The 23,065-nt window shown below is 30.7% G+C and overlaps 1 protein-coding gene across 1 annotated transcript in view; it reads right to left on the bottom strand.

Annotated features, from left to right (window-relative positions):
• Positions 1-3,123: 3,123 nt before the first annotated feature.
• The window catches only part of Stt3A (catalytic subunit 3A of the oligosaccharyltransferase complex), a 98,928-nt gene continuing 78,986 nt past the window's right edge, over positions 3,124-23,065 (bottom strand). Inside the window, exon 15 of the mRNA XM_035370581.2 lies at positions 3,124-17,155. Within this exon, the coding sequence (XP_035226472.1) occupies positions 17,010-17,155 (146 nt within the window). The 3' untranslated portion in view covers positions 3,124-17,009. The remainder of the gene's footprint in view (positions 17,156-23,065) is intronic.

Here is a 23,065-nt window from a genome sequence, read left to right as displayed (position 1 = left end):
TTGGACATTTAAAGGTACTAGCAAAGAAATAAGAAATGCTTTCTTGTTATGTTAGAAAAACGAATTGCTAAATTCTTTCCTGATTTCAGAAAATGTGAAAACGGAATTTCATTTCTCCAGCCGCACTACATTTTGGAGGACTTTGGTAATCCGCTGTGAAATCTATGAAGTATCATTTCCGAAGATCAACGGAAGCAGCGATCTTGACTTTTCCAGAATACACAATCTTGTTAACATACGTTGAGGTCTGTATGAATTCGAGAGCTTTATCTTCCCAATCTGATGATCCAAATGACCACAACGGGATACTTCCTCATATCCTTGCCTGAAGAAAATTTAGAAAGACCGAAAAACATCCTTGATCGTTGGAAAGCGAGACAATTAATTTTCAAAAGCTTTTAGAAAAATAGAACCGAGAATATCTCCCTGAGTCACAACATCGCAATAATAAGTGGAAGAAATCTCACGAAAATTTACCTGAAAATGACTTAATCCTGATTATGGAAGAAAACATTCCGCCTCTTCAATGGAAATTGGGTAGAATAATTCGTGTGTAACCCAAACGGGATAAAAATGTTCTGAGTTAATGAACATTCGAACTGCCAGTAGAAGAAATAATAAGACCCACTGTCAAGCTGTCCACTTGCCTGTCAAACACTGAACTTTTAGTATTTTTTAATACATTAGCTTATTACACCATTCAGTTTTTGTTATTTTGAAGTTTTTTCACAACTTGTCACCAATATGTTGTATAATTTTTCAGGTGATCTTCTTTCTTCCTTTGAAGCTCTTGGCGTGCTTCAAGGGACGCAGTATGTTATTATTAAGTTCATCCAGAAGACATTATTATTACTGGAGCAGTTTATATTAGTTGATCACTTGACTATTCATGTTTTGGGGAGGAGATGTATTTGTTTTGTTTTCTTCGATTTTTTTCCCCCTTGAGAATAAAAAACGCAATTCTATATAATCCATTGCTTATTATTATTTCACATTGTCAACTTGACTCCACATATTTACTTATCATTAAATTTAATACACAATTTTAAATGTCAAAATGTCCATATTTTGTAGACTATGCTTTAAAAGTAAACTAAAATACCATCTGTGTACAGCACCTTTAATATTCATGTTTTAATTATTCTAAGCATCGGTTTCAAAATTTTATCAGCACTATGAAAATCAGTTCTTTAGTTTTCAACTTGGCATCATATTTTGAAGTGTTTTCTTTTCAAATAACAAAAATGCAGGTTTCCTAATAGGCAAATCTTAAGTGATTTATCATTTTAATGAACAAAACTGAAGTAATTCAATTTTTTTTTAATTCCTCAAGCATTTTAATTGAAACCACAGAGATGATTATATATACCAGAAAACTACTTATTAAATAAATAAGGGCCACCTATTATACAAATGACATTGAATTCTGAATGTAAATGATTGTTTCACTTCATCATGCTTACCGCTAACATTATTCCAAAACATTTTATCACACAAATGACACAGAATGTTAAAAAAAAGTCTTCAGTAACCTACAACATGCAAAACGTTCATGGGCTAGCAGTATACACTTTACTGCTATCCCATGAACAGTTCATGGGAAAGCAGTATACATGTTCATGGCTAGTTCATGGGATAGCAGTATCCAACAATATGGACTCTCATTGCATTAAAAAGGGGTATTAATAAACAGATGTTTTTTAGTGTTGTATGCTGGGCTCTTGAATGTCTTGAAATGTTTATGACCAGAATTAACTGAGTACGAACTCAAAATGATGAATGGAGTTAATGGGGCAGACCATTTCAAAAGTTGCCGAGACTTAAGATCTTTGCTTTACTGTATCAAGAATAACTTATCGAAAATATTACCTCTTACAAAGAACGGAGCAGTAGCCAGCTACAAATGTCAAAAGATCAAGACTAGCAACATCTGAACAAAAGTGTCCATACTAACAGATGAAAAACACTGTGGTAACTAACTGCCACAGTCAATAAAAAATGTGCATGTGAGGACTATGTAGCAAAGTTTAGTGTTGATGGAATACCTGTATGAGAACAGAAGACCAAATTCAGCACCTTTATTATTTATGCCCCAGCTTTAGCATCTCCCCCACAGTACTTTTATTGATGGCCTTCCAGACAATATTACAAAGCACGATATTATGCTCATCTTATAGAATATTACACTCATTTCCCCTTCATAATTTAAATGTTGAAAATTACAATCCATGATAAACCATAAAAGAAAGCCCAGAAAATTTTAACAAAATTTTCTGGGGTTTCTTATTATTATTTCTTATACTTATTTAAGAACAAAAATTGTTTAATGTGCTTAGTACTACATATTAAGAAATATGGAAAGCTTAAAGGTAAAAGATTTAAAGAGTGAAAGGGAAAAAAGGAAGTATAGAAACTAACACTATCTCTCTTATATCAATGTAACTGAATAAATTTAAATAAAAGAAATTCTGATATTAAAGCCAATTTTCAAAAGAAAAACAGCAACATTAAAAAACTCCAAAATTATGAGCATTTACATAATAGGGAAAAAATTAATTTTATTGTTAAAGGATTACTATCTTATATACTGTTTTAAGACTGAGGCTATGGTAGCTGATTGCTACATCTGCTTTGGTCTCATAAATTCATTGTAATCACAATCACCAAATGTTTAATATTAATGAACTTTTCTATGAAGATCATCCTTTAGAAAGGACTTTTTAAGCTGCATAAAAACCCATGAAAACAGATGTTTCATCAACGCCAAGTTTATTCAATATGTTTAAAAAATAATAATAAAGGAGAAAAATTATAAAATGTGAATACACTTATACAGCTAATAAGGTGCTATTATAAAATACGCAACAGTGGTACTTATTTGTGATAAAATAGTAACAGAAAGAAACCCATTTCAATAAACTGTTCATAGCAAAAATTGCTAAAAGTAAAGAAAAAGAGGAAGTGTTTACAGATGCATTTTGCTTTATAATTAATATTCACTACTTTTCTCCTTCTTTGTGCGGCAAGCAAGGTTATTTTAAATGCATGCAAAAAAAGCTAATTACCAACTGGTAGTGATATTAAAGCAACACAAAACAATACAATTAATAACTAACATACAAATTGTGATTATCTCATTTTATTAAGAATATCTTTTAGAAATTGAACAATGTGTTAAAAAATATATGCATTTCCAGACAGACAAAACATGACCGATAGAAATTTTTTTCTTAATTGATCATACATGGTAGCAAATATAATTTCATAACACAGAAAAATCTAAATCACAAAAAAGTACACTTCAGTGTCAGATAATTAATTTTTTACAAATCACTAGTTATAACACAAACAGCACAAAATAGTATTACATAATCATAGTTTTAAACCTAAAATCACAAAAATTCAACCAAATTTAGAAAAGTGCTTTACATTAGATAATTGCTGGCAATACTTCAAAATATCAGTAGATGCTTTCTTAACCATTCTTAAGCAGATAGAATAAATCATTACTACAAAACACACAAAGTTAGAAGAATAAGACCGATCTCTCTAAAAATAATCAGTAAAATGCAGAAGTGAATGCCGTAAAAGAAAAAGGTATTTGCCTGAACTAAAAGATAAGATTTGTATTCCACTTCCACCCTCTTATCAAAAACAGAAAATAATGTAGACAGCTGTTAATGCATAGTGATTATTATATTCTAAATAGAGAGCCAAATTTTTATCTTTGTACAAGTTTGAAAGTCACTCAAGAGAGCTTTAAAGTTGCCTTATTTTACATTAAGACCTGAGGAAGGACCATTCATAATCATTTTTGTGAAAATTTAAATGGCATCTCATGGCCAGACTAGCTTCTACATTAAGAACCACTTCAGGAGAAAAAGTATTCATGTTCATAACTGTAACCAATGAAAGATTCCACATACTGGAACAAATAATTTTCCTCCACATGCCAACAGGAAAGAAGCATCTTTCATAAGGCTTATTCATGTTCATTCTATTCTCTTGTAACAAACAACGACCTGCTGATTTCATCTATCAGTTCTTCAGCAGTGCTTATAAACAAAGACAATGAAGATTCTAATGCTAGCTTCGATTAAATGGCAGAGTTTTCTGCCAAAAAAAGATAGAAAACAAGGAGAATATGTGATATTATTAAAACTTTAAGAGCAAACACGTGTTAGGACTTGATAATAAGTGCACATTTTCTCAATATTTTTCTTTAATTTGTGATAATTAAAAACAACAAATTCTTAAAGCTTTTAATGAACCTGGGAATTACAGTATCCAAAATCATTATCTTCACGGTCTTATAACACTTTTACCTGTGATGCATTGACATTCTGCTTTGGGCACACAATGCATTTTATTATCATAGCGTGAGTATGCTGTTTCCAAGATGGGCAATGTAACAAAGTGCAAGTTTATATAAATGCCTTTTCTTCATTTCACAGAATTACAGAAAATAAAGTAAAAAAAATTAACAGAAGCTTTGGCCATTGATGGAAAAGCACCAGCACACCACAGAGAAAAACATGCAAATTCTGACTTAACTATTTCTAAAATAAATGAGTTTATTATCACACTCAAAAGGAAAATGTCTCATTATTCCTTAAAAAGGAACAAGAAACTATACATGCTGGAAGAGTTAAATATTACAAAATTACACATGTACAAAATGAACTATCCAAAGTATTGTTGTATGACAAATTCTGAAAGATTTTTAATTCTAAGATTAACCCCCTCAAGCCGGGTAGCGAAAACGCGCGCTTATCGCGGAGGCTGGCAGTGTCTTCCGCGATCGTCTCTCCAGGGCCGGGGGCTTTTTTGCTACTAAGCCTAAATCCACGAAATTTCCGAAGTATCAACACATTGTTTAATAATGCTCTATAGAGTATTTAAATGGCTTAGGCTTTATAAATATCTTTATAAATATTTATATATATATACTTTAATTACCTTATTTCTTGTTTAAATGCATATTTTACACATTTTATTTTAATTACTCACCATTTTATGACTTTTAACATTATACATCTGAAAACTAAATATATTACTTAAAATTCTCTTTCCGTATGAAAAATTTGAAAACAGGGATCTACACACAGTCGTACGTTACATTCCTTGAACTCGTAATAACTCATTTGCCGTTTTGGAGGATTTTTCTGGGAATGTGAACAAACGAAGCATCGTCGTCTCACTTTCTTATCAGTCTCTTCTGAACAAAGTTTTGGAAAATGTCTTTCAGAATCAATATCTGAAATATTTTGCATTATTTCTGCTATTTCATGCTCTGTTAAACATTTCCGATGCTTCGACATTGCAACGGTAAAAACAGAAAGAATTCACGTCTAACAAGATCTAATTATTTTCTAAAAACTGAACTGTAAACCAAAATACTCAACGCTTTAGCGCATATAAAACTTTTACTTACAATAAACAACTACCACATGCAAATAACGTGCGATTTAAAGAGAGGCCATAAATCACGCCATTCGGAAACATTTAATTCCCCGTTTGTTTATATAATCAAAAACACGTGTATGTGAGTCATGCTTCTCTCATTTCGAGTAGAAGGTCTAATGTACATGTATCTGAAACCATATGGACATACAGTGTCATCTTGTGGCAGAAATTATAGTTTCTAAAACATTCCAGGGTACTGGCACAAATACGTGACAGTCGGTAGTAAACAGGAAAATGCTCTGGCACACCTGCGTGTCAGCCGGTAGGTGAGTGTGTTCGTTGCTGGCACGTAGACGTGACAGTTGGCACGAAGGGGTTAACATTGGATTTCGTTACCCAAGAAAGAACACTTGTAGCCTTTGTAATACATTAAAAGCAGAGACTGACAGACATGCTTGTTACATTGGAAAAGATTGCTAAAGGACATAGAAAAGTAAAACTGATCAAAACCTAAAAAATATGATGTTGGAAAAACTTCATTTGTGGAAGAGACAATTATGACAACAAAGATTTATGTTCCCTAGATTAACAGAAGAACCTGGGGACAAAATATTTAGTCACCTAAAAAACTGAAGATTCATTTCTCTCCTATTATGTATGTGTATATATTGATTTGAAACAAATTTCGTTAAACAAAAGTTGAAAGTTTATTACTGATTATTGTACAAATTTATGATTTTCTTTATCACTGAAGTAACACAAACTAAAAATTAATTTTTCTCAATGAACATAAATTGGAAAATGTCGACACACATAATATATAGATTGGTGAAAGAACATTTAGTTAAATTCTTATACAGCTGGACCGTCACCAGTGCATGTCGACAAGCACAGATATGTTCTGGTGGAGATACAAATGAGAAGACAGTAAGAGGCCTTTTGAAAGCAAGGGAGTTTTGTGAAATTCAAAGTGTCTTAACAGTTTAAGTTGTTGCAATAAATAAGATTGTGTAATGTTAATCACATAATTAAGTAAGTTTATTATTACTGTCTTTTTTTTTCCTTATTTAAAATGTATTGTTCATTTGAAGTTCCAACAGCTTATTCACATGTGCTGTTACTTAAGCTTTCTCCTATTTTTACACGTCATACTAAGTTTTAATAATATTGTGTGATTAAAAACATAACAAAAGTATTTTTATTCAACATTCACCAAAAAAATAAGAACATTTACCAAACAACTATGTTAAACTTGACATTCTCCAGATTTCGGTCTTTCATGGTTACATATTCACTATACATGCATATATTACCATTTAAGGCAGTGTACCATGATGAGTATATAGATAGGTCACAAAATAATAAAGGGGAAGATTTCTTTCAATATTTAAGTCTGATGCAAACATACCATAAAACCTAGCTAAGTGGCATTAACCCCTTCAGAATGGGCATCTCATATACACAATCCCTAAGAACGTCTCTTACAGCTGGGCGTCCCATCCACACATCGCTAGATATTGCATTCAGAGGACGGGTGATGCGTATACGCATTTTAAGCTAGAACGTTTTTCTGAAGGCCACTAGATGGCATCCTATGTCCATTACTTTTGAAATGAACACAGTTTTAGGTTCCTGACCTTGAGTTTAATATATTCTGCTTGACTTTGGTATTTTACTCATCAGCTCTTGCGAGGGTGGGGGGGGAGGGAAAGCGTAAACAGAGGTGAGCTCTTTAAATTGCTGCGTGCTAATGAAAACATTTGCGTGTCTGATTTATATCCAATTCCTTCTTTATTCTACTTTTTCCTTTACTATGTACGATCTTTTAGGGTTAGTATGTGGAGTACTGTTACGGTTTGCATTGCCTTCAGTTATGTTTCCGTTTCTTCTCTTTTTATTTCGTAAAGCCTCACCTCCAGTCTATTATGGTGGGAAGGCGCTATTTATCAGAGGAAAAATACCCTCGTATGGTCAATGAACCATTTATTAACGCAGATGAGAGTGATGATTCATTTTCTAAAGAGTTAGAAAGTGACATTTTTTTCTAAGAGTTAGAAAGTGATACTTCTCCATGCTTCGAGATTTACCACAGCTTTCATTTTCAATTTTGTTACTTCTTACTGTAAATAGTCTTTATTGTGTTGTTTTATTAATTTTAAACTTTACTGATGGATTTTATCAATTAAAACTTTGGAGTAATTTAAATAGTGCTTCCGAAAATTATTTTACAAGATAAGCAATTTTTTAAGTATATTTTCATGTAAAATAAAGAAAAAAAAATGTTATTAAGTGCTAATTTTAACATATATAAGAGCTCAAGTAATAATCTAAAATGAGATAAAAAATTATGATGCTAAAAGGGAAACTTTTTTTCTGATTTTTTTATAAAATTAGGCTTAGCGATGCAAAACCTCCATCCTGTACGGTGACTGCCTTCGATTCCCTTCCGTCCCTCACGAGCGTCTTAAACAAAGGTGCGCTGTCGCAAAAAGGTTAACCATAAAAATCAACTATCACAAAAAGAATGTAAGAAATTCTTTTTGAATACAAAATTAAAAACATTAAGAGACTTGCAAAGCCATTATAAAGCATGTAAGACTACAACTCAGACCTTGACTTTAGACATAAATACAGGCAGAATTACACTGTTCTCTTTGAAACTTTTCTTGGACTCACCATTGTTTAAAGAATTCAGCCTTGGATAAAAAGCTCAATATTAATATGGCTTGTTCACAATAGGCATGTTTACTAAATTGCAGTATATGGTGTAATTCAGAAGGAATGACCTCAATACCTCTGTTTAACAGAAGCTAAATTTTCATTCCTTTCACCAGGACATATTCAAATCAGCTGATAAATGAATGTTGCGAACAAATTAAAACATTTTGGAGGGCTTTTTAATGTGACAGCAAAGCAACCTTTTGCATCTATTTTGAATCTACAGACTTAAAATTTTCACGAGAACTTAAAATATGTAAAAATGGAAGATTTTTCAGTGTCTAAAAAAGACAAAAGCATATTATTTTAACACGTACCTAGCTATTAAAAATAATTATCTTAAAACAAACAAAACTTAATACGAGACTTTAACACTGGATCATAAAACATTTATGGTATTAAATCTCAGAAAATAGTTTAATGAAATCTGACTTCTCTGCAGTTTATGCAGAGTACAGCATCCAATGAAACAAAAATTTCACAGCAGCTTCAAAATGGAAGCTTAGAGAAAGTATTCGATGAGCAGTTTATGTTGAAACTTAAGAAATCCCCCCTTCTGATTACTTGAAAAAATAAACTATTAAATAATGATAAAGGCTGGGCTGCAATTTTTCAGATTAATGGCCTGTTCATTTCAAAAACACATTGGAATTTGCAAGCTCGATATATTTGGTGAAAACCTCTCTGTCAATATTCAAAACAATTCTGTTAGACTAACCCTGACGTGCCAATGCAACTGGATCATAACATAATAGTCATCTGTGATCAAAAAGTACAGTACAAACATATTTAAACACTATCATGTATCAAACATGCTTAAATAATGGAAATGTACCAAAAATGTCGTTGTGGTATTAAAATAATGCTCGGAAGGATACAGATATTTTTCTTTACTGTCTTAAAAGCATTTTTGTGCCATATTTTGTCAGTCAGTCTAAAGGAATACTTAAAGATGACCAGGTTTTTATTGTTAGATAACTGCTAAACATATCCCAGTAAAAGACAGCTGTGTTACATTAATATTAGAATTCTGTTTCTCTCCGAGTATAGCTACTTTGATCTAGTCAATGATCAAGGAAATGACCAAAATGTAAAAACATTATGAAGAAACTTATGAATGCTGAAATTTCCCTACTAAGATTTCAAACTGCACTTCCAGAAAAGATGTCATTTATACACTTATGAATGCTTAGACTTCCACTACAAATCACACACTTAGAAAGGGATGGAAGAAAACTTTATTTTCAGTTAGTTTGTTTTTATTTCAATTCAGCTGATTCGATAGTTTTAAAATGGAAGAACAAGGCTTCAGAAAAGTAATAAAAGAAAGTAGAAATAAAGGGTAAGAATTCATTTTAAAGATAGAAATATACAAAACACAGGCATGGATTAACTGTGACAAAAATATGCCCGTAAAAATTGTTAACAGATGATGATTAAATCAAAAATATACCACATGAAAGGGGTAAAAAAAAATTTTCATCATAATCTGAAAATAAAACAAAAGATGCAAAGGAATTTCAGAAATGCATCTCATCAGAGAAATTTATGAAGAAGGGAACTTTTACTGAAGTGGACACATTCCTTAGTTATTCAGACAATTGTTAATTGCATCAAAGTTAAGTATATAAAAAATTTCAGCAATGTATACAGTCTATCAAAGAAACAGTGACAAGATCTCATTAAAACTTAAGGCTTAACGTGAGCAAAAATACATGTTATTGTAGCTAAATATATCTGAAGTGATCTTGTGAACACACTTTTTCAGTTGGCTTAAATTATATTTATTTATAAATCAATTTTCTTTTTCAGACAGTATACCTCTTCTGAATCCATTTTAAATCAGTTTTATAATTTGTTTGGGAAAAAGGGGTCTTTTATTCTGTCCTTACGTACAGATGTCACGCAAAAACATCATTAAATTGCATTCGATGGCGGTTAAAAGGGATATTTTCGTTGAAACGTGATACCTGGAATTTTTTGTGATTACAGTACTTCCTTTACTTCGTACAAGGAAGTGAAAACAAATAGCTTATTTTGTATTAACACCTTCTAACTATATTAGGAGGGAAGAGTTTAAAATTACTAATGATTGCTCAAATATTTTGCTATGATCATCCTCCAACCTCATTCATGTCAGATGTGAAAAATATTCATGAGCACACAATACCAATTAATTTTTCCCCCTTCATTTTTAAGTTTCATGATAAAACTGATTGGTTATACACAATTATAACCCAGACTTTGAAATATATATATTGTTACACAGTTTATTTAAATAAAATTTTAATTTATTTTTAAAGATTTCCGTTTTAAAAATTTACTACCACTATTCTAAATATTAATAAATTCCTTGAAATTTGATTTGCACTCCTTGAAATATACTACACAAAGCTATGACTCGAATTTTTTTTTTTTAATTGGATTTCTTAATACTTTCTTGCTATCATGCATAGTTAAAAAATGAGAGAATCTAATCAGTTCTTACTTAAATATTTTTTAAAGATTGTTAATTCCATGAAGTTTTATTAAATATATAATAATAAGCAAGTGCCAAAAACACTGAAACCTCTAATATAATTTTTAAAAAAGGCCCTAACATTTTTAAAACATGAACCTCAAAGAAAAATAAACTAAGTTGTGAAATCAATTTAATTTCAATTGTAAAAATAACTAGTTTAACAACATTCCTGACTAATTGAATGCTGCATTTTTATGAAACAAATGTTAAAATATATCTAAAATAGTCATACATCTAACTTCAAAACAAAAAATCTAATTGGCTTAAAAACATAAGTTGATAAGCATGAATCATTACTTCATTTTAGTTGCTCCTTTTAAAATATGGTAAAACCTCTCTAAAACAAACCACTCACATTTACAAATTAGTTTGGTCTCTTGGAAGTGATCATGTTCACTGTCATTTCATCCATTCATTTCAGGCTGAGACAAAGTTAAAGTATCCATTTAAAAAAGCTATTTGTTTACTTTCTGCCTTAAAAAAGGAATAAGTTTAAGAAGAATGGGATAAAATAACTCCTCTGACACTACAAAAGGTTCTATAGTTCTGGAAATTATGATGCAGAAAGACAGTGAAGAATAAGGGTTACCAAATAGAACATTTAAAACACAAAAATTTTACATGAAATGTTTCTGTAAATACAAGAAAAATCATATAAAAAATGTACAAACAACCTGTCTGTATTTATTACAAAGTTTGAGATATAGATGTTCTTAAATATCTGGAATGATCTTAAAGCCACCTACAAAAATTTTTTTAGGAATTATTTTTATGCTATACGCATGCAAGTTTGATTTTTTCCTCCGAAAGAAAACGTGGAGAATCCCAATTCTTAATTTCACTTCGGCACCCTATCAATCATTTTAGCATAAATTTGTGATTAATAATTTGGCTCCATAGTTGCATATCTGCTTGGCCTATATCTCATACTGAAACATTCTAGATAGAAACAGTGCTGATTTTAAAACTACTAATATTTTATACAGCTGATGCCAACCCAGGGGAATCATTATTATATTTTGCTTTCATCGCCATATGTTTATTAACACATGACAATTTGAGTAATGACTCATGCTGCAATGCCTAAACATTTTTTATATATTAGTAATTGAATAACAATGAGTATGGAACCTGTTATGTTGACATTACGCTTGGTAATGATTACAGATTTAAGTTAAATTAGCTAAGAAATGTTGCCGAGGAAAAATTTAACAAAAATTTCTTTTCATTTGCTAAAAATAGATTTTGTTAATAATACTCATGGGACAAAAGATTACATTTAGTGCTTTTTGAATTAAGAGTAACAGTTTTGTTATTCACATAAACCCAGAATAGGTGGCAGGGCTCATATAGCTGCAGGGAAGACAAAATTTTTAGAATTTAGAGAAAGCACTGGGTCCCAAAATTAAGGGGCGGCAAATATTTACAGCTTAGGGAGGCATTTGGTACCAGAATTTAGGACCCACAGAGGCCATCAGGTGGGAAAATATTTAGTGCCAGCCTTCAGTACGCTTAAGTATTTGTGAGAATTTATTTATTCAGGACTCAATACAAGCCTTACACATGTGCAAGAATTAGACGTAAGTGTAATAACTAAATTAATACAATTTGGGCTTGGATTCTGACACTCCAAATGCAATGAATAACAGAAAAATTATTCACTATGCTAAGAAATGATCATGACAAAATGATGATTGAAAAGTCAGACAAAAACGCAGCGAGGGCGTGCCATTGACATGCCCAATCCTAATGGCTCAAGCCAAAATATTTCATACAGAAATGAACTTAAAGACTGAGTGCACATATTCGATAAATTGGCTAACCAAATTTTTAACTTACTATGGTATAAGGATATTAAAAATTTCAGGTGAAAAAAAGCTTCAGAGCTGCTGAACTATTTGCAGATGAATTTATTGAACTCATTAATAGTGAAACATTATCTCCAGGACAAATTTACGACACTGTTGAAACTGGTATTTTCTGGCAATATGCACCATGAAATACCTTGGTAACCTCTACAGAAAAGGCTTCAACTGGTGTCAAAGATTCCAAAGCTAGACTAATAATTTTCGCATGCTCAAGTGTAAAATTTTCGTAATTGGGAAAAATTCATGACCTCGAGCCTTCAAGGGACTAAGATTTTCTTGTTACATATCATGCAAATAAAACAGTACGGATGACACAAGCATTAATGTATTATTGGCTTGAAAATCATTTCATAGCCCAAGGCTCGGGTAATTTGAATTTGGTTGGTTTACTTGATGATGCAAAAATTATCCTGATTGTTGATAACTGTTAGGCTCATATTTCACTTAATGTTTGAATGAAAGATAATATATCTGAGTTAGTCTTTCCTCTAAACAGTATGTCCATCATTCAGCCTATGGATACCGGAATAGTGTGCATGCTGAAATGCAAATATAAAGTAGCATTTTTAAAATCCATGTTAAATTTCTTGAACAATGGCAAGACTATTCAAGAATTTTTGAAATATTTTAGCATAAAATCTGCTGTGTGAAGCATAGCAAGATCGTGGGAGGATATGCCTCCAGGTACTTTAAAAAATGCTTAGCATAGTTTATGGCATAGATAAAATTTAGTATCTGCATTTATAAGGAATTTTTAAATTCCTTCATATGTATTATTGTAGTGTAAGTAGTAGCACATCCAGCTTATAACTGGGAAGTACATAGTTTGAATTGCAATAAAAGCACAATCATTTAACATATTTCCTGCTTTTAAAAAAAAACTTAGCATCTGTAAGCTTTAATAAAAAGTAAAACCAAGAAAATTTTTTAAAAATATATATCTATATTTATTGGAAGATACAAATCAGATTTAAAAATACATACATATATGTAGAAAGATAGATATATAATGAAAAATACAAATTCTAAACCTAACCCAATTATATGCGGAATGCTGCAATAACTAGTGGCAATATTGAAAAGGGGAAAAAAATCAATCAAGGCTGAATACATAATGGATTTAATTTTTTTTTTTTTTATGTTTCAATATATATATGCATATATTTAAAACTTTTAACTCTCAAAATTCATTTTTACAATATAATTTGTCAAATATAACAATTTGGAGAGGTTGATTACATACATGGTGATCCATAAAGAAACTTTTATTACTTGAAAGTTATGATGATACAATAAGAAGTAGTTGTACGAGATTTAAACAATATTCCTTTTATTTTAGTTTAACACTGCTGCCACAAACATTTTCGCACATTAATCATGTCTGTTTGAAAACATTTACATTTTCGATAACTTTGTGATAACAAGTAAAGCAGCTCTAGTTAAGTTGAGAAGTGAAGTGTGATGTGTTTGGAAAAAAATCTTAATTCAGAGCGCGTTAAGTTTTGATTTTCACATCATTCTGATTGGTTTATCAATAATGTTCTAAGATTATTATTGGTTGGTTAAGTTCACAAAACCATTTATGTCACCAGCATTATGTAAAAGTCATATGATACGGCTGTTAATCTAGAAATGGTACAGCTTAGAGAGGTTTATTATAAGCAATTACTATTTTTAGAATAGGAAAAGAGGTTATAACCCAAATTAAAATGAAAAGTTAAAGGAGTTACTACAATCTTATGTCAGAAATTTTTTATCTTATAATATTTATATACACATACACACAAATACATGAATGTATGTGTGTGTGCAGGTATGCACTAAACAAAAAACATGAAATAGGAAAATAAAAGCAATTCAGTAGATTAGGCCACACAGCTAATGCACAATTAATTATATATATACACAATATACATATATATATTTACTCTGCTTGATTTCTTCATAAAAAATGTAAACTGAATTTTTATTCAGATAAATTCTCAGAGTGAATAAAATGATGAAGATTACTTTCACTTTCAGTCATTGGTTATACCACCCTAGGATTACTTGAAAAACTGAACTATTTAACATGTTGACTGTCATAGCAATTTTCAGGATTTGGGTCATTTAATTTATTCATATTATTAAAAATTCCAGCTAAAAAAACATTCAGAATGGAGTAATGGCTTTTTAATATAAAGGGTCTTGAAAGTTATCTCACACTTGGTATATGTAACACAGTTCTTCACAGTAGCCAATCACAAGTTAATTTGCACTCACATACACTTCAGCTTCACATATTTTCCCACAGCAGAATCAGTGATATGCATTAATTCATCAGCGATGTATCAAGAATCTTTATTTCTTTTTTCATACTGTTTCATGATTAACCCAAAACATGGATAAGAAAAAAACATTGAATGACGAACAAACTAAGAATTATACTAAACTACATGAGTCAGAATATAATGTAAACTATTGAAGGTGGTTACAAAAGCAGTGATTATGAACACATTTTCTATTTAGGCACGTCAGCTTTGATATTTTTTTTTTTTTTTTTCTCTTTTCCAAAGCCATGTATCCTTAGTTATATTTATAAAAAAAGATTACAGTCACAGCTGCATAAAAAACTAAGTACAGCAATTATGAATTATGTTGCAGTCAGTTCTCTAAAGTAAATTACCTCACAGCAAGCAGTCAACATGTTAACATAAAAGGTACACTAAGTCATTAATCTCAAACTGGTAGCCCCCAAAGCAATTTTCGAGCTCTAAGAATACATTTAAATTATGTACTTATAGCAAATACAGTATTGGAAAGATTTCAAGATTTGAAGTTTGAGTTTAAAATATTTCATTACCATTAAAAATGAACATGAAATATGCATCAGAAAATCTATAAACGGTGCTAAGTAATATGATACATGTGATATAAATATTATTTAGAAATTTGATAACAGATTTTATTAATTTTTTTTGCACTTTTCAAAAATTAAAAATGTTAGAATTACTTTAAATGTCAGTCTGAAAATATTTATCAGTCAATAAATTTGAATTCAAAGTGCAACCAACAAAACTGTCCCCCAGGTACCAAACTTAAGATTTCAGACAGAGAAAAAAATTTTAATTTATCCTGTGGAATATTATTTAGTACTTTTTATGTATGTTCCGATAAACATTTAGTAAGATAAATTTAAAATTTACTCGAAACATCTCTATTTTGTAAAGAATTTTTTTTAATTAAAAATTTATTCAATATATTTTTATTTTTTTAATAAAGAAATTTTCACCTAGTTAAAAAAACATGGTCCATCAGCTCTTTTCAAATCGAGCATTTGGCCCACATGCAATTTGAGTTTGAAACAACTACACTAGGTTATTCTAAATCAGGAAAATAGCTTATTCCATTGATGCATAACCTTTTCTTCACATAATTTATCACAACATTAAGAGTGGGAGATATTTTATTTATTAAATACTTGTGATTTACTTCATTCAATCTCATTTTATTTGTTTCATGCAAAAATATACAAATAAGGAATTAATTGTAAAGAAGGGTAAATATAATAGTGTTAAATTTCAGAATTATTTAATAGCCTATAAAGCTTGACTGGACTGCATCAAAATAAGCAAACACTAATGATTTTAAAACAGCCAAAAATTAAGTAGCATCTTCGATCTGCCTTTTCTAAACACAAATAAACTTAGAATATTATTTTTTTCACTTAATAATTAACTCTTCTCTCCAAAATTAAATTTACTAAAATGTAGTCTTTTATTATAGCATTGGAATTAAACTATCTATTGAGAAATTTTACTGCAAATGAACAAATTTGCACACCAAAAATTCTATAAGCTCATTAACAGATAAAATAACAAATTTTAAAACAGGCAAAAAAGTGTTAAACGCAACTTTTCCATTAAGTAACTTCAATCACATAAGGTGCACATATAGGTATATGCGTGCATATACATATGCAAACTGGATTCAGAATTTTTTTTTTTTTTACTTTTGTTTTACATGAGTTAACATACACATACATATATATATATAACTTAACCAAAATTATTAACAAGACATTTAATACCAATTTCCATTAAAAAACACCAAATATTAATTTAATAATAGCAATTTTTTAATATCGAAGAAAACAACACACAAATATTTCCCAGTAAAATAACATCAGTGATAACGATTTCACTTTATAACAAAATATAAGTTACGGTAGTTAAGGTACAAATACTTCATTAAGTCAATTCTTTTAGCATCAATGCACACAACTTATTTCAAAAAATAAATTACTAATTTATTGTCCGTAAAGCCCCAAACTAATTTTTTTCCTAGTATACTTTCCTGGCAAATTCTTAGTTTATTTCCATATGATATATAAATTCTGCACATTATGAAATTTGTAGTAATATGATTTTTATAAAATAATGATCGATACACAAAATTGCACCATATAATTGTACAAAATCCGCAAATGAAAAACATGTACTATTAACTTGTCCATGTTACACACCTCTATTAGGCAGATCTTTTACTTTATATATTCTAACTAGCCAGTGTTCTGTTGTATATGCTTCTTCCAGGACATCTAGTTCAAAATCTTTATTTCCAATTTCTGCATTTCGAACACGATCATAACCAGGAGGTTTGCCTATAGAAATAAAAACAAATAATATTTTTTCTTCATTGAAAGGCAACATTTATTAGGTTAGATTATTTGGATCATGGTTAAGCATATAAGGATTATCTGTCTAAGGGAAGGGATGACATTCCTGATGACTTTTAAAAGAACCTGGCTCGTATTCACATTAACACATCACAAAAACCACAAGAACTTCCGCACAGCCAGATGGTTCGCTGGGATTTGAACCCAGGTTGAACTACCAGAGCTCAGTTTGTGTCATGCCTCTTTAGTCGTCCAGAGAATTTATAGAAATTTTTCATCCTCCATCTCTAGTGCACATGGGTAAAGATCTACTATGGTGCAGAATGCCATTTTGTAAAGTATAGAAAATGTTCAATGTTAATAAAGGAACTTTTAAAAGAGATAAAGAACTTTTAACAATTTAAAATTAATTAACTCTTAAAGTTTGTTTAGTTAACAAACTTAACATAATAAAATTTTTTAAAGTAACTTTGAAGTTAACTTTAACCTTTTTTCATGCCGCACTATGATCCAGAAATAAAGGTCACAATTAATTCATCAAATTCACATTAGAATACACCCATACGGAGTATAAAAAAAAAAAATTCTGCCTATGGATTTTGGGGCTGTTCCATTTTTGGAACATTGGCATGTAATGCTATCTTCCCCCCGGTTCATGGAAACAAAGTGTTGTATAATGAATCTTTTAAAATTTTATGCTGTAATAATGGTTTACTAAACAATTTGGTGTGAAATTACTAAAATTTCAGTAAAACTCATTAAAAAATTACATAATTTTTAATTAGCATAATATTTTATAAGAAATGCAATGCAAAAAGCGTAAAGAAACAACAAAAACCAATCTATACTTGCACAAGCTTGACTAACAATATAGATAATAGAGTAGAAAGTCTGAAATCCAGACGTTCATTATCCGGAATGATCTAAAATCCGGACTTCAAAACTACCAACAACGCTTCTCTTGTACACTTTACACATGCGCATGATTCCCCCCCCCTGTGCATAATAAAACATCCGGAGAGTCCTGATTCTTAATTTCACTTTGACACTAAATAAAATACCTTGTTATTGAAGAACAATCATTTTAGCATACATTTGTATGATCAGTAATTTGCCTCCGTTGCTGCGTATCTCCTTGGCACATATCTCAAACTGAAATATTCCACATAGATACATCATTGATCTGATGCCAACCTAGTGAATCATTATTTATTATACTTTTCTTTTATCACCGCATGTTTATCAAAGCATGACAAATCGAGTAATGACTCATGTAGCGATGCCTAAACAAGTTTTTTATGTTAGTAATTAAATAATAAAGGAGTGTGGTAACCTTTTATGTTGACATTACGCTTGGTGATGATTACAGATTTAAGTTAAATGCACTAAAATAAGTTGACGAGGAAGAATTTACCAAAAATTTCTTTCCATATGCTAAAAATAGATTTTGTTTATGATACTAATAGACCCAAAGATTACATTTAGGGCTATTTGAATTAAGAATAACTGATTTGTTATTCACATATAAATACAGGACAAGCGCCAGGGCTTGTATGGCCGCACCGAGTCGCATAATTTACGACCCACGGAGACATTATCAGTTTAAATCTAGTCAGGCATCAGGCAATAAGATATCTAGTGCTGGCAAGTTCATGATGCATAGCCAAATATGTATATTGAAAGATAGCTAAATTTGATGATAATATAAAATGATAAATGATGATATAAAAGAAGTTTTTCATTGTGATGACAATGCTTCTCAATAATCAATCAATGAATGAATGGCAAAATCTGTAATATGGTTCTAGATTCAGAAAATACTGCTACCAATAGTGAAGAAAGTGACAGAGAAGTTACTAAAAACAAGAAACTTTCTATTGACAAGTTAGTCGGAATTCTCGAAACAGCAGTTACTGGACTTCAACAATGTAGCTAAACAAGAGATTATGTGTGTCTATATAATTAAAGAGAAAGTATCAGTGCAAAAAACAAAGCAACTTAAACAACTTACATTGAAAGAAATGTTTAATAAGGTAAATAAATAAATATTAAGCTTTTTTTTTTTTTTTTTTTTTGTAAATTTTGATACCCCTTAGAACACAAATACTTCATTATTTTACAAATTATGATTTCATATTTTTAATTTTATAATTTCTACATGCCACTTTACTAGATTTAAACTGATAATAAAACTACCAACAATGCTTCTCTTATACGCTTCATACGTGCACATTTGATTCCCCCCCTGCACATTATAAAACATCTGGAGAGTCCCGATTCTTAACTTCACTTTGACACTAAATAAAATACCTTGTTATTGAAGAAACAATCATTTTAGCATACATTTGTTTGTTGTAAGTAAATTATGGATTCAATAAAATTGGCATAATGCTTTTAGAGTAATTGCAATCATTCATGTAATACAACTTCAAAAGTTGATCATATTGCTTTTGCAAGTCTCATTGTTCATTTCCTAGAAGTGTGCAATTTAAGGGACGGTGGAAAATAGAATATGTGTTTGATAAAAAAAGATATCACAAAGGCGAAATAAATCACAGTAACTACAAGCTTCATAATACTAATGTATCAACCATGAATCAATAGAGGTGCTATATTGCAGGTTGCTCACTTCCATTTATTAAGGAAACTGATGTTTGATATTGATTTTTAAACACATTTTATATTGATTTGTTCGTAATTCCTATTCACATGTGACAACCTCACAAATTTTTAATTTAAAAATTGCTAAAAATTTTTACCGTCATTAAAATTAGCTTTTACAAAATTTACATCTTTGAAATAAAATTAAATACAAACATAGTCTAATACAAAATTAACAAAGCAACAGCCTTGTGTTTGTGTAAATTTTAATCAAGACTGTCGATTTTGAAGGCAAACAGGTACAGGTCCCTCTTTATCAGAAGCAAAGGAATCTGCAATGAAGGGAAAGCCACGATTGTATTTATATTCAAAAGGAGTAAAGCAAACAAAATGATACTTTTCAGATAGTGCCCTTATTGGGAGAAATAGTAATAAAAATTGAAAAATTCAGATAACAGAATTTTAAAAGCATTAGCAAGGACTAGACTGGAATTAATGTCATTAACTAAAAAAAATAAATATTTGATAAAGTGAAATCCAATTCATCAATGCAAGAACCATTTTCGAATAATTTTTGCAGTCCCAAAGTCAAAATTATGATTAAATTTCCAACTGCTTTCAGCACTTGAGGAGTTGTTAATTTTGCCTTTTCGGATATAAGCTTTATGTTCCTTGCTGCAAAACTTTAAAGCTATTCTAGTTTTGCTGATATATCTCAAACCAAAATAACACAATATGCTAATATTAATAACCTTGTCATGCTTCAAATTTTTACTCTTGTCAGTTACAAAATTGCACAGATGCTCCAGAAGTTCAATTTCCAAGTCATTTTCTCATCTAGCAATAAATCATATGAATTGATTCTTAAAGATTACATTTTTGACTTTAATTCTTGGGTAATTTTTAGCATATCTTGGCAGTGTGGTTTGAGATATATTATCCAAACAAAAAGAATGTTATATTTTCGCAAAAAGGAACATGTATCTTATGTCTGAAAAGGCAAATAAATGGTCTTTGATAGTTAACCACAGTTGGAAATTAAATCACAATTTTGACTTTGGGTCTACAAAAATTACCCAAAAAGCTTCTTTCCTTGATGAACTGGATTTTCTTGAAACTTTTCACTTTCACAAAGATATATCTTGTTTAGTTAATGACTTTGATTCAATCCAGTCCTTCCTAATGCTTTTAAAATTCTATTAACATCATTTTTTCATTTTTGTTACTTTCTGCCGGCAGATGGTGCTACCTTTTCGTTCACTTTACTCTTTTTGGGTGTATAAATACAACCATGGCTTTCCCTGTATTGCAGAACTTTTTTTCATCATGATGAAGAAGGATCTGTACCTGTTTTTCCCTCAAAGTCAAAAATCGGTTTGAGTTATTGACTAAATATACGCCAAACACAAGGTTGTTGCTTTGCTAATTTTCTAATTTAACAGGAAAATTTTTTTATTAGTTTATTATACTGAAAAACCTAACAGCAATCAAACTTTAAACGATTTGAAAATACAGAGAGGAGTGCAGATAACAATCAATAAAATGAAGCTGTACTGGAAGAAATTTAAAGACAAAGAGGAGCATTCTAGTTTCCAAATAAGTTCATTATGCATTAAACACAATATCATTAGAAATAAGTAATTAATTTGCATTGAACATACAAGTACTTAAACTTCAAATATGAGTCACATTTTCATATAAATAAGTCCTAACAAAAGTACATTAAACTCTATAAACACATATGTAATATTTTAGTAATAAAGTAGAAAAGAAGATTCCTGTCTTAGAAGAGGAAAATCATGCGAGTTTTTAAACTAAATTAATTGTAATTACATTAATTTAGTGCAATGATGAGAATTTGTGGATTTTTACTTACTTTCTCCAATTAATTAAATTCAAAGCTAATACAACATTTCAAACAGGGAAACAAGCTAGATGAGTCAATGTTAAAGTTGTGCAATATTCTTTTTTAAGACAATAAATGACAACTGTTACAACATCCATCATTTGACATTTTACAATTATGAAGTTTTATACAACACTCCCACAAAGAAAATCTATGAAATTTTATTTCACATTCAAACTTGGGCACTTCAGAAAAGGAAATCAGTGAATTTTGAAAAAGGAAACTTGTGAAACTTTGCATTCAATACTGTTTGTTCATGACCACTGAAATACTGATTTCAAAAGATTTGTCAGTTTCAAAGGAACAAACTGATTTTAATTATATACATTGATGGAAAAAAAAATCCCAACACCAAGAAAGACTTGTGTTAGATAAACACAATTCGGTATTCATGTTTATACATCTGAAAGATAAATTCAAATTACCAAATTACCAATTACCATCTGAAAGATAAATTCAAATTAAATGACCACTGAAATACTGATTTCAAAAGATTTGTTAGTTTCAAAGGAACAAACTGATTTTAATTATATACATTGATGGAAAAAAAAAATCTCAACACCAAGAAAGACTTGTGTTAGATAAACAAAATTCGGTATTCATGTTTATACATCTGAAAGATAAATTCAAATTTTGTGCTTTGTGCACAAGTGTGACACTAGTAGTGCCACTCAGAACTTGCAAATCAAGTTTGCTTTAAATGCGTGCTGTAAAGTTCATGAGCATTATTTATCTTAGAAATTTGACGTATTGAATTGATGTTGCCTTTAAGAAGATGTAGAAGCCATTATCAACGGCTCACCAAGTTTGAACAAGGATGTGTAATAGGGCTACGAGAAGGTGAATTTTCTTTCTGCGGTGTTGCAGAAAGACTTGGCTGGAATGTATCTACTGTGCATGATTGTTGGCAGTAGTGGTCAAATGAAGGTACTGCTTCAAGAAGACCGGGTTCCGGGAGGCCATGTGGAACTACTGAGAGGGAAGACCACAGTATTCGGCGAACGGCTGTGGTGCATTGTACTGCATTTGCAATAGAAATTCGAGATGCAGTTGGTAGCACAGTGACACAACGAACTGTTACAAATTGGTTACTTCAAGGACAGCTCCGAGACAGGCGCCCTGTAGCGTGCATTCCACTGACTCCAAGATATTGTCGTTTGCGACTCCAGTGGTGTCAAACCAGAGCTCATTGGAGGATTGAGTGGAGATTTGTTATGCTTACTGATGAAAGCAGGTTCTGCTTTGGTGTCAGAGATAGCCGTGTGTTGGTCAGGAGAAGGCCAGGGGAACGCCTGCAACCAGACTGTCTGCAGCCCAGACACACTGTATCTACACTTGGAGTCATGGTCTGAGGAGCAATTTCCTATGACAGCAGGAGTACACTCATG

Source organism: Stegodyphus dumicola, chromosome X1 (genome assembly GCF_044657685.1).
Source record: "Stegodyphus dumicola isolate Sdum_Otavi_A_Nest chromosome X1, ASM4465768v1".
NCBI lineage: Eukaryota > Metazoa > Arthropoda > Arachnida > Araneae > Eresidae > Stegodyphus > Stegodyphus dumicola.
The sequence above is the reverse complement of the archived record's forward strand: the minus strand, read 5'-3'. Positions and strand labels throughout refer to the sequence as shown.